The following is a 19,364-nucleotide window of genomic DNA, read 5'->3' as shown; positions in this document are numbered from 1 at the left end:
GTCTATATGTTATATATAATTATATATATAGTTAGTTTGTTAGTAAAGGTGCTTTAGTTTATTTTAGTACTTTTTTATTTGGTTTGGTTATCTTGTTAATATTTGTTTCCTAGTCAGTTGGTAAGCTGGCTAATTAGTAAGTTAATAATTGACTGTAGTTATTTAGTAAGCTCGTCGATTAGTGAGCTCGTAAATGTGCTCCATATTTAGTTTGTTTGTAAGTTACTTGTTTTGTTAGTTTCTTTGTTAACCTCATAAGTCAGTTAGTTAGTGAAGATCACAAACACTTAAAATACACTTTAAAAACATATTGCTTGGTATGTCAACTTACAGTAACTCTTACTGTCAAGAAATGTAACTTATTATTATAAAAAAAAAAAAATCAAATCATCTTGAACATTTTATTATTTTATTGTATTCTATTCATTCTTCAACATCCTGTTCGGATGAAACAGTCTCCGAGCTAGCATTAGCCTCTGTTGCTAAGCCTGCGACTTCTCTCTTTTGATTGGCTGCTGGTCTCCGTCGCGTGATCACGTTGGTCCAATGGGAGCGGCGCGCGGGCTGGCTGCTGCGTCTCCACGGCAACCATGATAACTTTGTGTTGTTTTCAGCAAACTTGAGCGTGTCACATGATGATGATGATGATGGTCATCATCATCAGGATGAAGAGGAAAGACTCTCCCTCTTCATCCCCTCGCCCCCACCTCCTCCTCCTCCTTTCCCTCCACAGTAGCGCCAGAGTCCGGTGGAGTGTCTCTTCCTCCAGTCCCTCTTCCTGCTTTTCCTCCTCGCGCATTTTTGCTCCTATTTGGAACTTCTGACGTCCGTACCTCCTCCTCTTCCTCCTCTTCCTCTTCCTCCTTCTCGGCTGTCGCCCGTCTGGGTCCGGATCTGGATCTTTTTGCTCTGTTGCCGGCATGAGTGCGCCTCCGCTCATTCGCACTCCCAGCCCGCTCTCCTTCCCTGGGGGGCCACCGGGGGGAGGAGAGAGGGGAGAAGGAGGAGGCGGCGGCGGCGGCGGCGGCGGAGGAGGAGGCGTGCTGTCCTTCCACATCCAGATCGGTCTGAGCCGAGAGCCGGTCCTGCTGGACTCGGCGGACGTGAGTCTGGCTCAGGTGCGCGAGGTGGCCTGCTCCATCGTGGACCAGAAGGTAAGGACAGGAAGCGTCGCCATCATCATCAACAATAAGCGTTAGAATCAGTCAGCAAAGTCAGCATCGGCATGATGCGCAGCAACATGCTAACAAATGCTCAGCATAATTGCAACGTTCACGGCAAGCAACTTTTCAGCCAATCACAGAACAGACACTATTAAACATTTCAAATGAGTTAGGCTAGCGTAGATGCTAACAAATGTGGAACGTCATGTAGACCGAACAGTCCCGGTTTTCAGTTTTGTGTCGCAAGTCCCAGCGGATTTCGCTCAAGCCATTGTTTTGTACCGCTGTTATGAAGGTCCGGTCCAGTCCGGTCCGGTCCCGGCGTCCGTGTGTCCGTATGTCGCCTGTATGTCAATCACACAGTTGTCATAGCGATTCATCCAATAGATCGACGACAAGCGTGTTCAATTCGTTCCGATTTACTTTCACATTCACGTTTGTGTTCTCATCAGTAGCTAATCGCTAGCAAGCAGGTTTTTGTCATACTGGAACTACAACTACTTCCTGCTTCCGTGTCTAAGAATCTTGGGAAATGTGGTCCTATGACTCTTCATACAGCCGTCGCCAGTCAGACCCAACGCAAGCCGGGCTTTTTGGGGCGGAATATTTCCAATGTTGCAATGCGGGACTGGCGCAAGGGCGACGGCACAGCCAGCTTCCGATCGATCCCGGGATCGAGCGAATAATCGTGAGTGCCTTGCCTTGTTTGGCGCCGACGAGCAAATGTTTGCTAGCAGACAGGCTAATAAACTGTAAGTTGATAATGAAATCATTATTTCAATGCTGTCGGTTGTCACGGTAACGGATGAACACAAACAAATGTTTTCACCTTTCAAATGTCAACAAAGCACGGAGCTAAAATGCTAACATGTTTTGAGTTTGTGTGCGTGTGTGTGCGCATGTGTGTGCGGTCCAGGGGAAAATTCAATGCGGGTCATGCAGAGATCATGTGCAACGCTGCAGGCTAACCACGCTAACCGTCAATAACGTTTGACCCCTGCCGCCACCGGGTCATGTGACGTCAATAAGGCTCATGTGACCATGTTTTCTTATTGAAATATTTGCCACATGTCAGCGGCCATCTTGGTTGTCACGTGACTTCCTGTTTGGCTCCGCCCACACAGGAAGGTTGTATTGACACCATGTTTGTGTCGTCGCTGCAGACGCAGACGACTTTACATCACTTTGGCCGTGCGTGCGTGCGTGCGTGCGTTAGCGCGTGATGTTAGCACGTGGACGCGGACGGATTCCCGCCATTTTCCTGTTGGAAGACAGAAGAATCCCGCCTCTGTTTGCTTTGCGGCTTCTGGTGAAGAAGCCGCTAGCAAACACACACACAAATGCATCAACACATGTTAACACAAACACTCGCATGCGCATGCACGCGCACACGCACACGTGCACGCGCACACGCGCACGCTGATGTGTCCATTAAGTTACTCTAATTGTCGCACTTTAGGCGACACTTTTGCACCTGTACCGTTAGCGATGATGCTAACGGAGCACACACGCGTGCACGCAACGTTGCTAAAAGGCGCAGCAGGTGACCTCAACACCTGCATGACAGCACGCCACACTTAACACGTTCGCACAAATGAACTGATTAATGTGCGCGTGTGTGAGACTGCTTGGGAATGAAGTTTGGAAAAAATGAAAAATGGCCCCAACTGTGTGAGAAATAGTGATGATGACATAACGAAGCTCATCACTCGCGCAATGCTAACATATCATGTGACGCCATAGATGGGCTAACAGACATTAGCATGAGGTTTAATCAAAAGAGAGCCGTACAATTTGGGTGCGCTCTTTTTTCTTTGTAATGAATTGCCACGAGATCGAGATCGAGACTCGGTATCGGCGGGTACTTAAAAACAAAACCACTTGAGACTTGAGTGCAAAAAAAGAAAAAAAGGTGATTTTGTGGGAAACGTTACATTGTGTCAAAAATCTGACCTGTTTTGCAAATCTGTAATGTTACTGCGAGCTTTTATTTTGAAGGTCTGACTTTTGCCAGGATGTCTTTTGCAGATCGTACGTGTTGGATTTCGCTTTCCTGTTTGTTGAACCTTTGATAAAACTAGCAAACGTCTTTTGCTTTTCTTTTTTGTACATGAAATCTTGAAAAAGCGAATCATAAGAAAAGCGGCTTCCGCTGGACTCGGGTGCGTAAACGTGGCTACCGATCTCCAAAACAGGCGTGTGCGGCGAGGCTAACACTTCTCATAAAGTCGTTTGTGTCAGTTGAGGTTTTTTCCTCCTGTTGCTCGGCAACTGAAGATGATGATGGTGATGATTGCGCCTGTGAAGTGTCCTCCTGCCATTATGACTCTCACACACGCACACGCATGATGTGTGTGCGCCGACAAAGTGTTTTCTCATCCACACTTGATTATGAGGCGACAACTTTTAGTGCTGCTACCCATCATGCCTCGCAGGGAAGTGCGTGCGTGCGTGCGTGCGTGCGTGCGTGCGTGCGATCCAGAATGGAAAGTTTTGGGTCTGCTACCCATCATGCCTTGCCGTGTGTGCGTGCGTGTGCGTGCATGCGCGTGTGTTAAAAGAGGGCCGGCGAAGAGGAAGAAGCCTTGAGCGGCGGCGGCGGCTGCCATGCCAACGGAGTGCCGTTGCCGTGGCGACGAGCATCAGGAGGACCAGAGGAGACGAGTGGACTGGAAATAAAGGAAGTGAAGAGGTGAAGGTGTGACGAGCGGCAGCACACCTTCCTCCTCCTCCTCCTCCTCCTCCTCCTCCCCGTTTGGATGACATCATCTGCTCGTCACTCCTCAAAGTCCTCAAAAATCCTTTTCTCCACTTTCCAAAGTTCTTCGCTTAAAAGGAATCTCAAGATGTTTTCGAACCGTTGCACACCACAGTTGACGCTAACTCTCTGCCGATTCACTTTAATTCATTTGAACGGTGATTCCCTTGGGTGCCGGCCGGCCGGCTAATCTGGCTCGTGGCTAACCTGCTTTGAAACGAGCTAGCGCCGAGCTAACGCTAGCGTTCCCTTCAGATTCCCGAGTGCGGCTTTTATGGCATGTATGACAAGATCCTGCTCTTCCGCCATGACCCGACGTCGGACAACGTTCTGCAGCTGCTCCGCTCGGCTTCGCAGATTCAAGAAGGAGATTTGGTGGAGGCCGTCCTCTCGGGTAAGCGAACTTGCGTTCTTGTCATGATTTGATGGCATTCTTACTCATTGGGAGTCTTGGGACTGAGCCCTGCCTGTAAAAGTCCACCAGGAAAAGATTGGCCAATAGATGGCGTCCAAGTTGATATCGACACGGTTTTGGCCTGAGCACCAAATTGTGACCTTTTTTTTAAGAATCACTTGATCTGTTGATGATCAATTATCTGAGTTGTTGTATGCGTTTCTAAATTGGACGTGTCTGGCAATAAAAGGTGGGAGTCGAGCATTTCAGAGATTTTGCTTGGATTTTTTTAAATCGAATTAAAGCAAAGCAAATAAAATCTCACCCCACAAAATATGCAAATGAGGTCTCTGTAGGGATCCACGCTTATGAAGTTGAGGCGTCGTATGTGTCCAGGAGCTAGCAAGCGGCTAAGCTAACAGCCGGACAGCTGCCGCTTAGCTGACTTCCTGTCATACATTTTGCATTGCACTCCAAATTGCTAATATGGTTAGCACGGACAGCTAACAGGAAGTGAAGACACGATGCCGGGAAATTGATATTTTCACAAAAACAAACATCTTTCAATCTGCTTTTGTGTATGTTCAGGTTCGGCCACGGTGGAGGACTTCCAGATCCGTCCGCATTGCCTGTTTGTGCACTCGTACCGTGCGCCCGCCTTCTGCGACCACTGCGGCGAGATGCTGTGGGGGCTGGTGCGCCAAGGCCTCAAGTGCGAAGGTCAAATTCAAATCTTCTGTTTGGCAAACTATCGGATTTTCTTTTAAAAAAAGTTAAAAAGTGCATGTTTGCAATCATCCATCCATCCATTTTCTGTACCGCTTGTCCTCACAATGGTCGTGGGGGTTGCTGGAGCCTATCCCAGCTGGCTTCGGGCAGTAGGCGGGGTACACCCTGAACTGTTTGCAATCAACAAAATCCAAAACATACAAAATATTTTCTTCAAACTTTTATTTGGTTACAATTTTTATGATGTTTCTCTACAGTTTGTTTGTACAGTAATGCCCCCCTCCATGATGAAATCCACAAAATAACCCCCCCTCCTGGCTAGGCATGTTTTTAAAAGCATTTACAGCACCTAAAGTTTATTTAATGCTCTTACAAAAAAACATTGCAAACTTCCTCAAACATGCAGAATGCAGTGAGAGCACGAGCTAAGACAAAAATATCATACAGTGTCGCCATGCCTGTCAAAAATCAAATCAAAATTCCTACCAAACTTGACTTGCCATCTCAAATGATCCATCACAAAATAAAGCTACAGGCATAAAAAGCAGGATTGAAGAGGATTTGACAATGAATAGTCTGCAGCAAAAACTCAGCTGACTTGAAATACTTCCTGTTTTTCTTCTTCTTCTTTCAAACCACACCGGTTGGCGCCATCAAGTGATCGTCAGTGGAATTACACCCAAAACTCTACCCCAAAAAATCAAGAACATTGTGATGGAGGGAGGTTCGCTGTGTAATTCAAGCGGTTGTAAATTTGAGTGAAGCGTTTCGGTTCATTGGTTAGCGTAGCCTTCAAAACGATGAAAGCCACTTCTTCGGAATCAAACCTCTGCTTTGTTTTGAGACAACCTTTTTTCAATGTTGGCCATGTCAGTTTCTTCTTGCCGCTTCGTTCTGTCAACATTCTCAATCACTATTCTCGACGTTTCCGTATGGAGAAATTTCGTTTTTGTTTTTTTCCCATTTGATTTTTTTAGGCTGCGGTCTGAACTACCACAAGCGCTGCGCCTTTAAGATCCCCAACAACTGCAGCGGCGTGAGGAAACGCCGCCCGTCCAACGTGTCCCTGACGGGGGTGCAGGCCATCCCGGGGGGGCGTCCCCTCTCCGCCGAGCCCTCGCCGCCGCCCCAATATGGCGACGAGGCCATGCTGGTCAGCACCGTCACGCACGCACGCAAAGTGCACGCAAAGTGCACGCAGCGCCTGACTTCCTGTTTCCTCTTTTGTCTTGCAGTCCCCCGCCAGCCCCAACATGGAGGTCAGGCCCACAAAACAACCGTTTGGGTTTTCAAAACGGGGTTAGGGTTTGAAACCGGGGAAATCTTCAAGTCCGGCCGGACTTTGGGTTCGGATTTCAGGTTCGGGTTTCAGGCCCGGCTTCGGCTTTTGAAAACAATTTGGAATTCATGTCACAAGTCCGAGTTTCGACCCAGGGCTCGGGTTTAAAACAAGGGTTTAAATAAGGCTTAATGTTTCAAAGAAAATGTTGTCAGGCTTTCAAATGGTTCGGGTTCCAAGTCTGGGTTCGGCTTTAAAATAAGGATTCGTGTTGAAAATGTGGCTTTTGGGCTTCACGTTCCAGATGGTGTTTGAAACCAGGGTTAGGGTTTGGAAAGGAGGTTGAAATGAAGACTTAAAGGTTTCCGTTTTGGGGGTTTTCAAACTTGGTTTAGGTTTGGGGGCTTTTAAAGGTTCGGGTTCATAAAGAGGCTTCAAATGAGGGTTGCCAGCCAACTCATTTGCTCCCGAAAACCTATAAATACTTTCTATTCTAAATGTTTTAAGTGTCCCAAATGGCCAGCAGGCAGCAGCAGAGTATAAGAGACCAACGAGGGCCATGTTGAAAAAAAGAAGAAGCTCATTTACATCCCAGCTTTGTAAATAATGATGCAACTTACAGAAATGGATAGAACTCAACTTTTTTTTCCTGATAAAAGAAGAGACTCGAATCTTTCTTTTGGTAGCTTCCATGTTTTGATAGCAATAGAACACAATATTACAAACCGCCGGGAGTGAAGGGGGTTGCTTCAGTCAAGATGGCTGCCAGTCAATGAGTTAAGGTTTCAAATTAGGGTTTGAAGGTTGGGATATGGTTTTCGGACTTGAAAGTAGAGTTTGGAACGTTTTGACAGTTGTGCGTGTTTTGCGTGAGGACGCTGAACGCGTTGCTTGCGTTTGTGTCAGAAGTGTTCGTGGGAGGCGCGCTGGGGTCGCGAGCGGCGCGCCAGCTGCCAGTCGTACGTGGGGCGACCCATCCAGCTGGACAAGCTGCTGCTGTCCAAGGTCAAAGTTCCTCACAGCTTCCTCATCCACTCGTACACGCGGCCCACCGTCTGCCAGCACTGCAAGAAACTCCTCAAGGGCATCTTCAGGCAAGGCCTGCAGTGCAAAGGTAACGCGCGCACGCACGCACGCACGCACAACACACGACGCCAATCTTTTGCTTTTTCACGCTACTCGTCACACGTGTAGCCCGCTAGCATGCAATGTAGCCACATTCAACTTCTGTTCTCTCCCAGCACCACTTCCAGGTCTAACCCGTGGCCATGTGTCCCACGAGGAGCGCCAACATTCCAAAAGGAACACAAATCACTCGCCAGCACATTTCCTACAAATTTCAAAGCGTATTGCATTCACTTGAAGAAAGAAAAAAGAAAAGTCTTTTTTGGGCGTGGGGGGGCTTGCTTTGTTTTTGTTCAATATTTATTTATTTTGGGGGTTTAGGGAACATTTTTTGGGGTTGGTCATTTTTTGGAACATTTTTTAGTGTCGTGAAAAAAAAAATCCCCAAAACTCGGGGAGGATTTTCAAAAGAGTGTAGAAAAAAGCAAACAAACAATTCTGAAAAATAGAAGAAAATAAAAATAATAATTCCAAAAAACTGGGCAAAGCCATTTTTATAAAACATAAAAAATATATAAAACAACTCCAATTGATCACTTGAGGCGGGGTTCATCAACGTGGTGAGCCCCAAGGGCCACATGAGTAGCCTTGGACGTCACCAGTAACTTTCTGCTTCTTGTTCAGATTGTCGGTTCAACTGTCACAAGCGTTGCGCTCCGAAGGTTCCAAACAACTGCTTGGGAGAAGGAGGTGATCACACACGCACGCACGTGCACATGCACACGCACGCACGCACGTGCACACACTCACACGCACGCGTTTGCACTTTGGATCCCGCAGAGCTGCTGAGCCCGGGGGCGGAGTCTGACGGCAACGCGGCGGACGGTTGCCTTGACGACCGGGAGAGGGGCGGCAGCCTGACGGACGACGCGGACGACGGCGCCGCGGCGGCGGACGACATGGCCGCGGCCAAGGCCACGGAGGCGGGAGACCCGCAGGACCCGGACGGGGACGAGTCCAGCAGAGCCATCAGGTGCAAGGAGTCGGGTTCCAAATTGGGCTTTCAAAACACGCTGATTGGCTTCAGTTTTCAAAACAGATTTGGGCTTTGACATGAAAGATTTTGAGGATTAGGATTTTCAATTCGGGTTTCAAAAAGAGTGAGTTTGTTTCAAGTTCCTTTTTGTTCACGCGCATGTTTGCGGCCGCTGGGGTCACGTTGCAGAATTTCAAAAAGGACTTCATGTTAAAGATGAAATAGCTCCAAAAAAGACAAATGCACTGAGCTGTCACCCATGTCTTACAAATGCAATTGTGCCATCTCGTGGCAGAAAAATGACCAACACAAATCAATATCACACTCATTTTTTACCGCCAGTTTTTCCTTTTACTCTCTTGATTTGATGCCTTTGTATTTATTGATTTTATTTTTCTGTGCCTTCATTTTGGGGTTTGCTTTTAATTGTCTTAGTTGAGTTTACTCTGCCCTGAAAGCGTCCTTGAGTGTCATGAAAGGCGCTGATAAATTACATTTATTATTATTATTATTATTATTATTGAAATTTAACTCAATTTTATGAATGATGAAATTACTGTAGCAATGTCTAAAAGATGCGGCCATATTTCTATCAGTTTGACTTTTTCTCCACTTTTATGTTAACAAGATTATGGAAACTTTTCCATGTCATTGTACAATTAGAAAAGATATGAAATTTACAATGAATCGTGAGCTAACTGTTGAATTCATGCGATTAATTACGATGAAAATGTTTTCATCCCGACACCGCTCGTTCCAAGACGGGGTTAAAGTATCAAGTTAGGGTTTCCATTTTAGGATGATGGGTTTAAAAAAAGGGGTAAGGTGCCAAATGAGGGTTTCCGGCTCAGGTTCGAGGTATCAAAGTAAGTTGGGGTTTCAAGACAGGGTCCTGGTTTCCAATTAAGCCAAGGTTAGGGTTTCAAACAGGAGTTCATGTTGCAAATTGGGGACCGAGTGTCACGTTAAATAAGGACTCCAAGGCAGGATTCGGGTTTCAAAATGCGCTTTAAGCCCCGATCGAGAAGTTCCCATTTGAAATTGTGTCTTCGTGTTCGTTTTGGTGTTTTCAAACAATTGATGCGATTTCCTACGTTAGAGTATTTATGACAGAGCCCTGAGGTCCGCCGATCGACCTGTGAATGAGCAACGGGCGTGTCAATCAAACGTTTGCCCCGCCCCCTGCAGCCCGTCGACCAGTAACAACATCCCGCTCATGAGGGTGGTCCAGTCGGTCAAACACACCAAAAGGAAGAACAGCAACGTGATGAAGGAAGGCTGGATGGTCCACTACACCAGCAAGGACACTCTGGTAAGCCAAAAAGCCGCTAGCGTAGCATGTAGCCTAGCAACGGGCACCTAGCTTAGCATTCCTGTATGCTGTGCGTAATTGACGCCCCTCCCCTAGAAAAAAAGTGGCTCAATGAGCATCGAAAAGGGTTGAAATGGAGCTCCTGGACTCACGCCGACATAGTTCCTTTGCATGAAGATGGAGCCGCAGCTCTACTTTTGTTGAAATGAAGCTCCTCAACTCACTTTTTCAAAGCTACTTGTAACAAAAATGTCACAAAATGGCGCCAAAGCACCACTTTTTTTTCAACTGACTTTAACACACTTGCAGATGCCGTCAATGCACTATTTTCGATGGAATGAAGCTCCCCGAGTGATGTCCACGTAGTTCCTTTGGTCCGAGCGGGTTCAAAGCTATATTTTCGTATGAATAACGAATCGTCGGACCGATTCAGGCAAAGGCGATGATTGCGTAATAATCTGTTTCAGAGGAAGCGGCATTACTGGCGCTTGGACAGCAAATGCATCACCTTGTACCAGAACGACACGGGAAGTAAATACTACAAGGTAAATGTCGCAAATGATGAATGTTCGCCAGTCCAAAACGACATTTGTCCCATTTGGAACGTTTGTGCTCGCGTGCGCCGTCCAGGAGATTCCGCTGTCGGAGATTTTGTCGCTGGAGGCCGCTCGGACCTCGTCGCTTCTGCCGGACGGCGCCAACGCGCACTGCTTCCAGATCGCCACCGCCGCCGCGCTGGTTTATTTTGTGGGCGAGGACATCATCGGCGGCGGCGACTTGCTGGTGACGCAACAAAACCACCCGAATGCCAGCATTGGCTGGTCACAACATTAGGTACACCCGCGTGGCAATAACGTGCCGGGTCGGCGAAGGTCGCAGGCGCGCAAACAATTCACTTCAATCGGCTGCATTATGGGAAAGATAAGCATCGCCGTTATTTGGGCCATCATTTCATCAAATAATTGTACAAAATGAAGGCAACGCTATCGTTATGCGAGTTCCTATTGCATGAAACGAAATTGATTCCGTTTGTTATTTCAAAATTCTAATCAAAAAAGGTGCAAATGTATACATTTAAACTGCTCAAAAATGATCATCATCTTGTTTACGATGATGCTAACAATTGAAATTGGAATTGATTTGGGATTCTTGCGCTTGCTAACATTTGGGAGAAAAAAATCCATAAGAAGTTTGCATTCAAACTCTTTGAAATGGAGACTTTTCCAGGCGTGACTTTTTTGTGGGTCTTCTCATGTCGAGCAGATTTCATCTTGCCAGCCCAACTGGCTTTGGAAGCTTTTTGTTTTGTTTCGTTTTTTCAAAAACGACCCTCAAAGTGACAAACAAAATGTGTCGTTGAGCTTCTGACGGCTTTTTTTTCTTTCGTGATTGACATGTCTGCCAAATTCCGTGTGGTTTGACCAAACTGGATTGTTATTTAGATTTTTTAATCAAGGGAGTTCTGCAAATGTTCCAAATCAGCCTGAAATGGTCGCGACAAACCAAGATGTCACGCTTGCGTTGTCTTTTCAGAGAGAATTTTCTTTGGAGAATTTTTGTGGGTCGACTCATGATTGAGCAAACGTCACGTCGCTCGCTCGGTCTGGCTTTGAGCTGCGGACGCCAACAAACCCATTTTTGCGGTGCTGGCATGCGCTCCACCTAAATTTGCATCAGGTCACAAATTCACCAAAAACATTTGGTGAATTTGTGACTTTGGAAAAACCTTGAAAAACTCGTTACCGGCACTTTGGAACAATCCGATTAGGAATGATGACTCGAGCACGTGTACCTAATGAAGTGGCCAGCGAGTGCGTTTGCTTGTGAGTGTCTGTGACTGACTGCCGACTGCCGATGATGTCACTTCCTGCCAGGTGAGCGGCGCGGGTCGTGACGTGGCCCGCATGTGGGAGATGGCCATCCAGCACGCCCTCATGCCCGCCGTCTCCACGGGCGTCTCCCACGGTCGCCATGGCGACGGGCACAGTGAGTACATCGCCGCGGCCGTCGACTCGCGCGCGGAACCCTCGCCGATATTCGCCGCTTTTTATTGACGCCGACGAGCTCGTGACTCGCGACTGGGTCAGTTCTAGGGATCGTACAAAATTCTGACCCCAAAGTCAGCCTCAACTTAGCAACGGGAAATTTGGTTGGCTCGTCTGTCATGAGAAGACCCACCAAAAAGTCGCCGAGGAAATCAAGCGGCCATTTTGGGGTCCATTTCTAGGGATCGTTGAAATGTTTGGAAAATTCAGTCAACTTGACTCAGCAACATGAAATTTGGTCGACTTATTGATCGTGAATAGACGCACAAAAAGTCTCAAGAAGTCATGCCGAGGAAGACAGGAAAGCCACCATTTTGCATTTTGACTGCACCAAATAAGGTCATCTCGGCTTTGACCTTCTGCGGCAAACTTCTCGAAACCACCTTTTTTTTTTCCAGTTACTACCAAATTTGAGGTATTCGACCGGTGGAGAATGTTCAATTTCCATTTTATTGTTGTTGTCTCGATGCGGCATCAGGTCCAAATATGACGACTCTTGGTAGCACATTCTGGATGTTCTTTTCTTTTCTTTGTTTATATATTTTTTCTCCGTCTTTTGTCGCAGAGGAAATCTCCGTCAGTATTTCCGTGTCCAACTGTCACATCCAGGAGAATGTGGTGAGCACGCACGCACGCACGCACGCACCAGCTATGTCTCGTTGTGCCGACGGTTTTCCCAAATGTTGTCATGGCCGCGCTAAATGTGTGTGTGTGTGTGTGTGTGTGTGTGTGTGTGTGTGTGTGTGTGTGTGTGTGTGTGCGTGTGCGTGCGTATGAGACGTCACATGGGCCGACGTGAGCGAGCGGTCGGTCGGTCTGTCCGCACGCACGCACGGCAACTCGGCTGGAGATGATTGCGATGACTTAGTGAAGCTGAGCGAGCGTCGCCATGGCGACGCGTGGCAATTAGGCAGCCGGCAGACACTAATATTGTCTTCTTTGTGCGCTCCTGAGCGAGGTGTGATATTAGCCTGTCAGCGCACGCACACACGCACGCGCGCACCCGCGCACGCACACACCAGCTGATGTGACAAGGCAACTGGAAATGTTTGATACACAAACCGCAAAATCCAACAACAGCCAAGAAAGCACGCACGCAACATACACAAAAACATCACTAGAAAATACACAATAATCACAACACACATAACACACGCTACAGAAACACGCACACGCTCGCATGCACGCCTGCCGTGATGTCAAGTGTCACATTTTTGACACGCATGTTAAGTCAAAATCAGCATTGGTTTTTATTGGATCGTTTTTCGGATCAGCAAAAAAGGAGAAATAAATAAGTTTGCCCTCTTTTATGTTGTAAAGCGCTTTTGACATGAAATTAAAAAAAATATCCGTTCACATTGTATAATTCATGTCTTTGTTGATTTTGTAAAATGCCTTTTCTCATGAAATAAAAATAAAAAACAAATCAATATAAAATGTCTAATATACTGCGATTGGCTGGCAAGCAGTTGAGGGCGTACCCCGCCTACTGCGCGGAGCCAGCTGGGATAGGCTCCAGCAACCCCCGCGATCCTGGTGAGGACAAGCGCTTTCGAAAATGGAAGGACGGGTTTAGGAACGCAACTTTCTTGTGCAATATGAGGCAGAAACGTCGTCTTTTGACTTGTTACATGACATTTTGAGTTGAACGTTTGTCTTTTTTAGGGGACAAATTAAAAGCTTGACTTTTCTTGAATATTTTAAGACAATCCAATCAAATCGTTAGCAAAATCTCAAAAAGACATTCGTGTGAGTGAATTAAAGTCGGTCACCGGTTGGAAAAGTTGTTGGGGACCGTCAGGAAGAAAATAACTTCCAATCCAAGTCAAACGTCTTTTTGTGTCTTTCAGGACATCAACTCCATCTACCAGATCTTTCCGGATGAAGTTCTCGGCTCCGGACAATTTGGAATCGTCTATGGAGGTCAAACATAACACGCCACAAAAGCGCCGGAGCGAATCCCGCTTTGCGAACCGAAACGCGATCTCACGCGGCGATCGACGAATGTCGTCAATTGGAAATTGTCCAAATGCTCGAAATGTCAGCAAAGTTGCCCGATTTCTTTCCGTGTCCATGAAAGTTTTGTGCCGAATCAAATGAAAAGGTTTGCTTTTGCTCGCTTTCAGCCGTCAAAAAGAATATTTGGCCCAGAATGCCGCCATTATTTTTCTTGTACGACAAACCCATTTTCCCACGCGCACCTGTGCTAAGGAAGTAGCTAACGTTTTCTGTTTTCTGTTTTCTGGCTTTGGTCAGCAAAGTCGGCGCAGATGATGTCATCTTCGGTCCGCGGCGAGCGCAAAAATGGCTTTTGAAAAGTGTTCGTTGCGCATCAATCGTAATGAAGATGTCAAATTCATTTGGGGCAAAAATAGGAACTTCTTACTGCTTTGGGAAAATCCCAAATTGAATCCCAATTCCATCGTCTGCGAGAATCCGTTTGCCCGCCAACTCACATCAACTTTTTGCGTTTGTGTGCGCGCATGTTGCCAGGGAAGCACAGGAAGTCGAGTCGAGATGTGGCCATCAAGATTATCGACAAGCTTCGCTTCCCCACCAAACAAGAGAGTCAGCTTCGAAACGAGGTGGCCATCTTGCAGGTACGCACGCGCACGTACGCACAGGTGGCAAAACCGGGTGCAAGTCAAAGCCCTGCCACAGTTTGGCTTTAGCTAGCGAGCTCGCTATCAGGTTTGGCTTTAGCCCCTTGTGCTAGCTAGCTAGCTCCTTATCAGCTAAACGAGCACCCGAGGAGCTAGCTAGCTCGCTCGCTAGCTAGCTCGCTCGCTAGCTAGCACAAGGGGCTAAAGCCAAACTGTGGCAGGGCTTTGATTTCCTGCACCCGGTTTTGCCACCTCTGCACATGACAGCAAGCAGGAAGTGAAGGCCGGTTACAGGAAATGGAGGCGGGCGGCTCCAGGAAGTGACATCCGTGTTGTGCGAATGTGCGTGTTTGTCTTTGCGGTCAGAACCTGCACCACCCCGGCGTGGTCAACCTGGACTGCATGTTCGAGACCCCCGAGCGGGTTTTTGTGGTGATGGAGAAGCTCCACGGCGACATGCTGGAGATGATCCTGTCCAGCGAGAAAGGACGCCTGCCCGAGCGCATCACCAAGTTCCTCGTCACGCAGGTCGCTGCGCCGCGTTTGCTCCCAGAAACCTTTTGAAATCATGTCACTCGTATTTTGGGATGCAGCCTCTCAACCCAACAGAACGCTTGAAGCAACGGTAGTGATTACAAAAACGAGTATAAGAGATCAACCGTGCTGCTCCAATCTCTTTTTGCCGGTTTGTGAATAATGAAGAAACTCATCTCGATTGTGATGCTAATTGCTGCAAAACGGAAACCCATAGAATTGTTTTTTTCCCGATGAAAGACGAAAGTCGTCTTTCTTCTGGTGGCCGCCATGTTTTGATAGAACGCAATATTGTGCGGGCCTTGCAGAATCTTTCTTTGCCTTGTTGCCGCCGTGCGTTCAGATCCTAGTGGCGCTGCGTCATCTCCACTTCAAGAACATCGTCCACTGCGACCTGAAACCCGAAAACGTTCTGCTGGCGTCGGCCGATCCGCTCCCTCAGGTGACAAACCGGCTCGGCCAATGGGGAGAGGGCGCCGGCCGGCGAGCGCCGACTCGTCCTCATTTTTTTTTGCTGGCGGCAGGTGAAACTGTGCGACTTTGGATTCGCTCGCATCATCGGCGAGACGTCCTTCCGCCGCTCGGTGGTGGGAACGCCGGCGTACCTGGCGCCGGAGGTGCTGCGGAACCGAGGATATAACCGCTCGCTGGACATGTGGTCGGTCGGCGTCATCGTCTACGTCAGGTTCGTGCGCCGCGGACGCCGACGCTTTGTTGGCGTACGACCTTTTGTTTGTGAAATCCTCGCCATCGTTCGTCCGCCGCTTCTTTCGTTTGTCGTGAATTGCGGCAACGCTGGTTCTGTTTCCGTGGAGATTCTTTCTTCTCGCATTTTATCACTTTTCCGTCGCGGTTTGTCTCGTGAGTCGAAGTCCGAAGATCGGGAGCGGCTCATTGCAACCATCTTGAGTTGCATTTCTCATCGTTTGTTTTGTTTGTTTATTTCGCCGCTAATCTTTGGGAATGTCGCTCAACGTTCCCGCCGTGTTGTCTTCCGCCGTCTTCAGCCTCAGCGGAACGTTCCCGTTTAACGAAGACGAAGACATCAACGATCAGATCCAGAACGCCGACTTCATGTACCCGCCGCACCCCTGGAAAAAAGTCTCCTCCGAAGGTAGGTTCGAGTAGAAAATGGAGAAGCATCTGATCTTCATGTTGTTGTTTTTAACAATGAGAATGGATTTCTTCAGTGTACGCGCGTTTGGAGAAGTTTGTTGGCTCGGTATTATTTCGGTGGCCATGTTGATGATTGCGTCCTTCCTTAGTTAGTTAGTTAGTTAGTTTGTTCGTTAGTTAGTTAGTTAGTTAGTTAGTTAGTTAGTTAGTTAGTTAGTTAGTTAGTTGCTTAACTGCTTTGATGCCATATTTAACACCTTCCTTTGACATCCTGTGACGGAATGTATCTTTTGCCCTGGCGACTGGCCAGACTGGTGTGTTTGTTGCTCTCATGCTAAGCTAATCACGCTAACTTGACGTCCTGCGGCAGAAGGTTTGACTCGGCGGAGCGTAAAAAACGAATGAAAGTTGAATGGAAGTGTCAACTGCGAGACGCTGACGACTTTCCCGTTCGCCGGCCTCCCCCCCCCCCGCTGTCTTTAATGAGCAACATCCGCCGGGGTTGGCGTTAGCGCGCTAGCGCATTTCACGCCGCCTGTCGACGGCCATTACGCTCACGAGTCCATCTCGACCACCATCTTGTCCCCGCTGAGATGATTTGTTTTTTGTTTGGGCGCCGCGGCGACCTCCACTTGGGTTCAACTTTGAGTCTTGTCTCGGACCGGAGTCCGTCAATGAGTCAGTGAGCGAACGCGTTAGTAAGTCTGCGAGGAAAAAGAGTTAGGAGGTCGCTCAGCCCGTCAGTGAGTGGTTAGTTAGTTGGTTGCCGTCATCAACGATTCAGTGTGTTTTTGTGTTACAAAGTCTGTCTGTTACTTGGCTCGTTAGTTAGTCAGTTATGTTATTATTGTTAACTTAGTTAGTTAGTTTGTTTATTGCACCGAGCCATGCCGTGCTCGTTTCTTTTACTTTACTTAATAACTACTTGGTTGCTGAGGTAAGCTTTTCATTAGCTCGTTAGCAATGCGGGTTTTCTCACCTGTCAAGCAGGAACGTCGACAAAAGTTGTGCAGCACCGAAAATGCGAGCGGTCGCAGGGGGCGGGGCTATTGGGGGGTGGGGGGGCTCCATTGAAGCAGCGATGCATTCATGTGCATAATGCCAAGCGATGGCGCCCCCCTCCGTATCCCTTGCCCCGCCCTCACCTTCATCAACCCGACCAGGCCCCGTAGACCCCCCCCCCCCCCCGTCCCCCCGTCCCGCCGTCCCGCCCCCACCTCCCCCGCCCAAATCGGGGCCCCTCGCCGCTGGAGCTGCTCAGACCGCTGACCCCTGAAGAAATGTTAACATCATGTTAGCTTAGCTCATTAGCCTCTGCTGACCCTCTCTCCAGGGAGGGTGCAAGGCGGGGGGGGGGGGGGGGGCACATCCTCCGCAGCCACAGCTCCAGAATTGTTCCTCTTCCGGGGCTAAAGGGGCGATTGACCGATACATGGAGTTGAAAAAAGGAATTGATCGATATATTTGACAACGTCAAATAAAATGCTGGAGGAGCTCAACAGATTTGTCGCCGGTTTGGCACCAGCCTTAAGCGCCCCTCCCCCTTCTGCTCCTTCTTCAGCCATCGACCTGATCAACAATCTTCTGCAGGTGAAGATGAGGAAGCGCTTCAGTGTTGACAAAACACTTTGTCACGCTTGGCTGCAGGTCAGAACACGGTGTGAGTGAATACATGAATAAATGAGTGAATGCATGACAAAAAATACCAGAACGGGTGGAAATGATGTGCCAATGAATCAACACGGGGAGTGAATGAGTGAAGTCTAAAACATGTGAGCGAAAAGACGAATCAATACATGAATAAGTGAATGAATGCATGACAAAGTGACAGTGAATGAATCAAGACAAATGAGAACTTCAAAACAAGAATTCCTTCATGAATGAGTGAATGCATGGCAAAATAGGAGTTTGTGAAGGAATGAGCGAAGACGAATGATGTGCAAGTGAGTGAACGCGCGCGTGATTGCATGAGTGAGTGAGCGGGTGAGCACATAAGTGGCATTGAGTGAATGCATGATGTTTCTGTGTGAAAGCGTGAGTGTGAATATATAAAATATCAAGTCATTGTGACTCCATGAATGAATGCATGAATAGTGATTGAGTGAATGCATAACTGCATGATTGACAGCCTAAGTGGATGAGTGAATGCATGAATGAGTGAATGCGTGAATGAGTGAATGCATGAATGAGTGAATGCATGAAATAGTGTGTGTTTGTGCGCTTAGCAAAATGTATGAGTGAGTGCGACTCCGTGAACAAATGTTTGAATAGTGAGTGAGCGGATGAAAGGAGCCATTTGTGGTCCGAGCGCGTTTTCCCTCCAAGCGTGTTCGCTCGTGGCGGTTTGCAGGACTACCAGATGTGGTTGGACCTGCGCAGCCTGGAGGGCCGCGTGGACGAGCGCTACGTGACGCACGAGAGCGACGACCTGCGCTGGCGTCATCACGCCAGGCTCGGCGGGGGCCACGCGCTCGCCTACTTGGCCGGCCAGCAGGGGGCGCCGCTCTATCCCGCCCGCGAGGACGAGCTGGAGACGCTCAGCGAGCGCGTCAGCGAACTCTGAAGACCGCAGGAAGTGCCCAAGGCAGCACTGACGGGAAGTTCCTGCTAACAAACAGGAAGTTGACGCAAAAACAACAACAAAAACTTGACGGAGTTGATGGATATAAAGAGGAAGTTGGAACAAGACTGACAGGAAGTTCAATGCAAACGAACAGGAAGTTGAAAAAAATGGAGGGGAAACCATCAGGAAGTTGATGAATATAAATAGGAAGTTGGAACAAAAACAATAGGAAGATGATTGGAAATATTGACAACAATTTGGCGGGAAGTTGATGCAAAAAGATGAAAGAAAACAAAAGCGTTATGCGAAGCGCAACCTCAGCACTCAGAAACGTTCCTCTTGGTTTTGTAGTTTGTTTCTTGAGACGCAAGCAAGCGATCGGTAGCAGCTCATCTGTCCGTGTGCGCGATGCTAACTCATTGCTAACCCCAGGCTAAACTTTGTTGAGTCTCAAACGATATGCTAACATAGTTAGCGTTCAATGCTAATGGCACGTTTCTCTTCTTTGTCTTTTGTTAGCATCTACGCTAATGAAATGATTTGCGCTTCATTCCAAGAAAACCTCATGTGTGTTGGCACGCTAACATGCTACATGTTAGCGTGTTAGCACTGAAACAACAACAAACTCTGGATACATGTGGGGGGGGGAAAAACTTCTGGGGAACGATAAAACATTGTATTACCTCTACCAGCGATGGGTCACCTTTTCTGAGACTCCTTTGTTGGAGAGACGACGAGCTAACAAATGAGCAATTTGCTATCAATTT

General features: G+C 47.9%; 1 protein-coding gene across 1 annotated transcript; it reads left to right on the top strand.

Moving 5' to 3' along the window:
- Positions 1-561: 561 nt before the first annotated feature.
- On the top strand, positions 562-18,743 carry prkd1 (protein kinase D1). Its single transcript, XM_086094879.1, has 21 exons — positions 562-1,154; positions 4,177-4,315; positions 4,904-5,035; positions 6,022-6,197; positions 6,280-6,303; positions 7,230-7,437; positions 8,073-8,138; positions 8,229-8,421; positions 9,613-9,736; positions 10,204-10,281; positions 10,367-10,519; positions 11,611-11,722; positions 12,347-12,399; positions 13,632-13,704; positions 14,275-14,381; positions 14,751-14,912; positions 15,262-15,360; positions 15,443-15,603; positions 15,926-16,032; positions 17,596-17,681; positions 18,385-18,743. Exons 1-21 carry the CDS (start codon positions 921-923, stop codon positions 18,595-18,597), a joined length of 2,700 nt encoding a protein of 899 aa, XP_085951005.1. The 5' UTR covers positions 562-920; the 3' UTR covers positions 18,598-18,743.
- Positions 18,744-19,364: the final 621 nt, after the last annotated feature.

Source organism: Leptonotus elevatus, chromosome 14 (genome assembly GCF_054856555.1).
Source record: "Leptonotus elevatus isolate MCC_2025b chromosome 14, RoL_Lele_1.0, whole genome shotgun sequence".
Lineage (NCBI taxonomy): Eukaryota > Metazoa > Chordata > Actinopteri > Syngnathiformes > Syngnathidae > Leptonotus > Leptonotus elevatus.
This window is presented reverse-complemented; position numbering and strand designations above follow the sequence as displayed.

Excerpts from the sequence above, each read along its gene's own strand:
- prkd1 (XM_086094879.1), top strand. The coding sequence starts at position 921 with ATGAGTGCGCCTCCGCTCATTCGCACTCCCAGCCCGCTCTCCTTCCCT. Across the intron at positions 1,155-4,176 it reads GCTCCATCGTGGACCAGAAG|ATTCCCGAGTGCGGCTTTTA; the intron begins GTAAGGACAGGA and ends CGTTCCCTTCAG. Across the intron at positions 11,723-12,346 it reads TCGCCATGGCGACGGGCACA|AGGAAATCTCCGTCAGTATT; the intron begins GTGAGTACATCG and ends CTTTTGTCGCAG.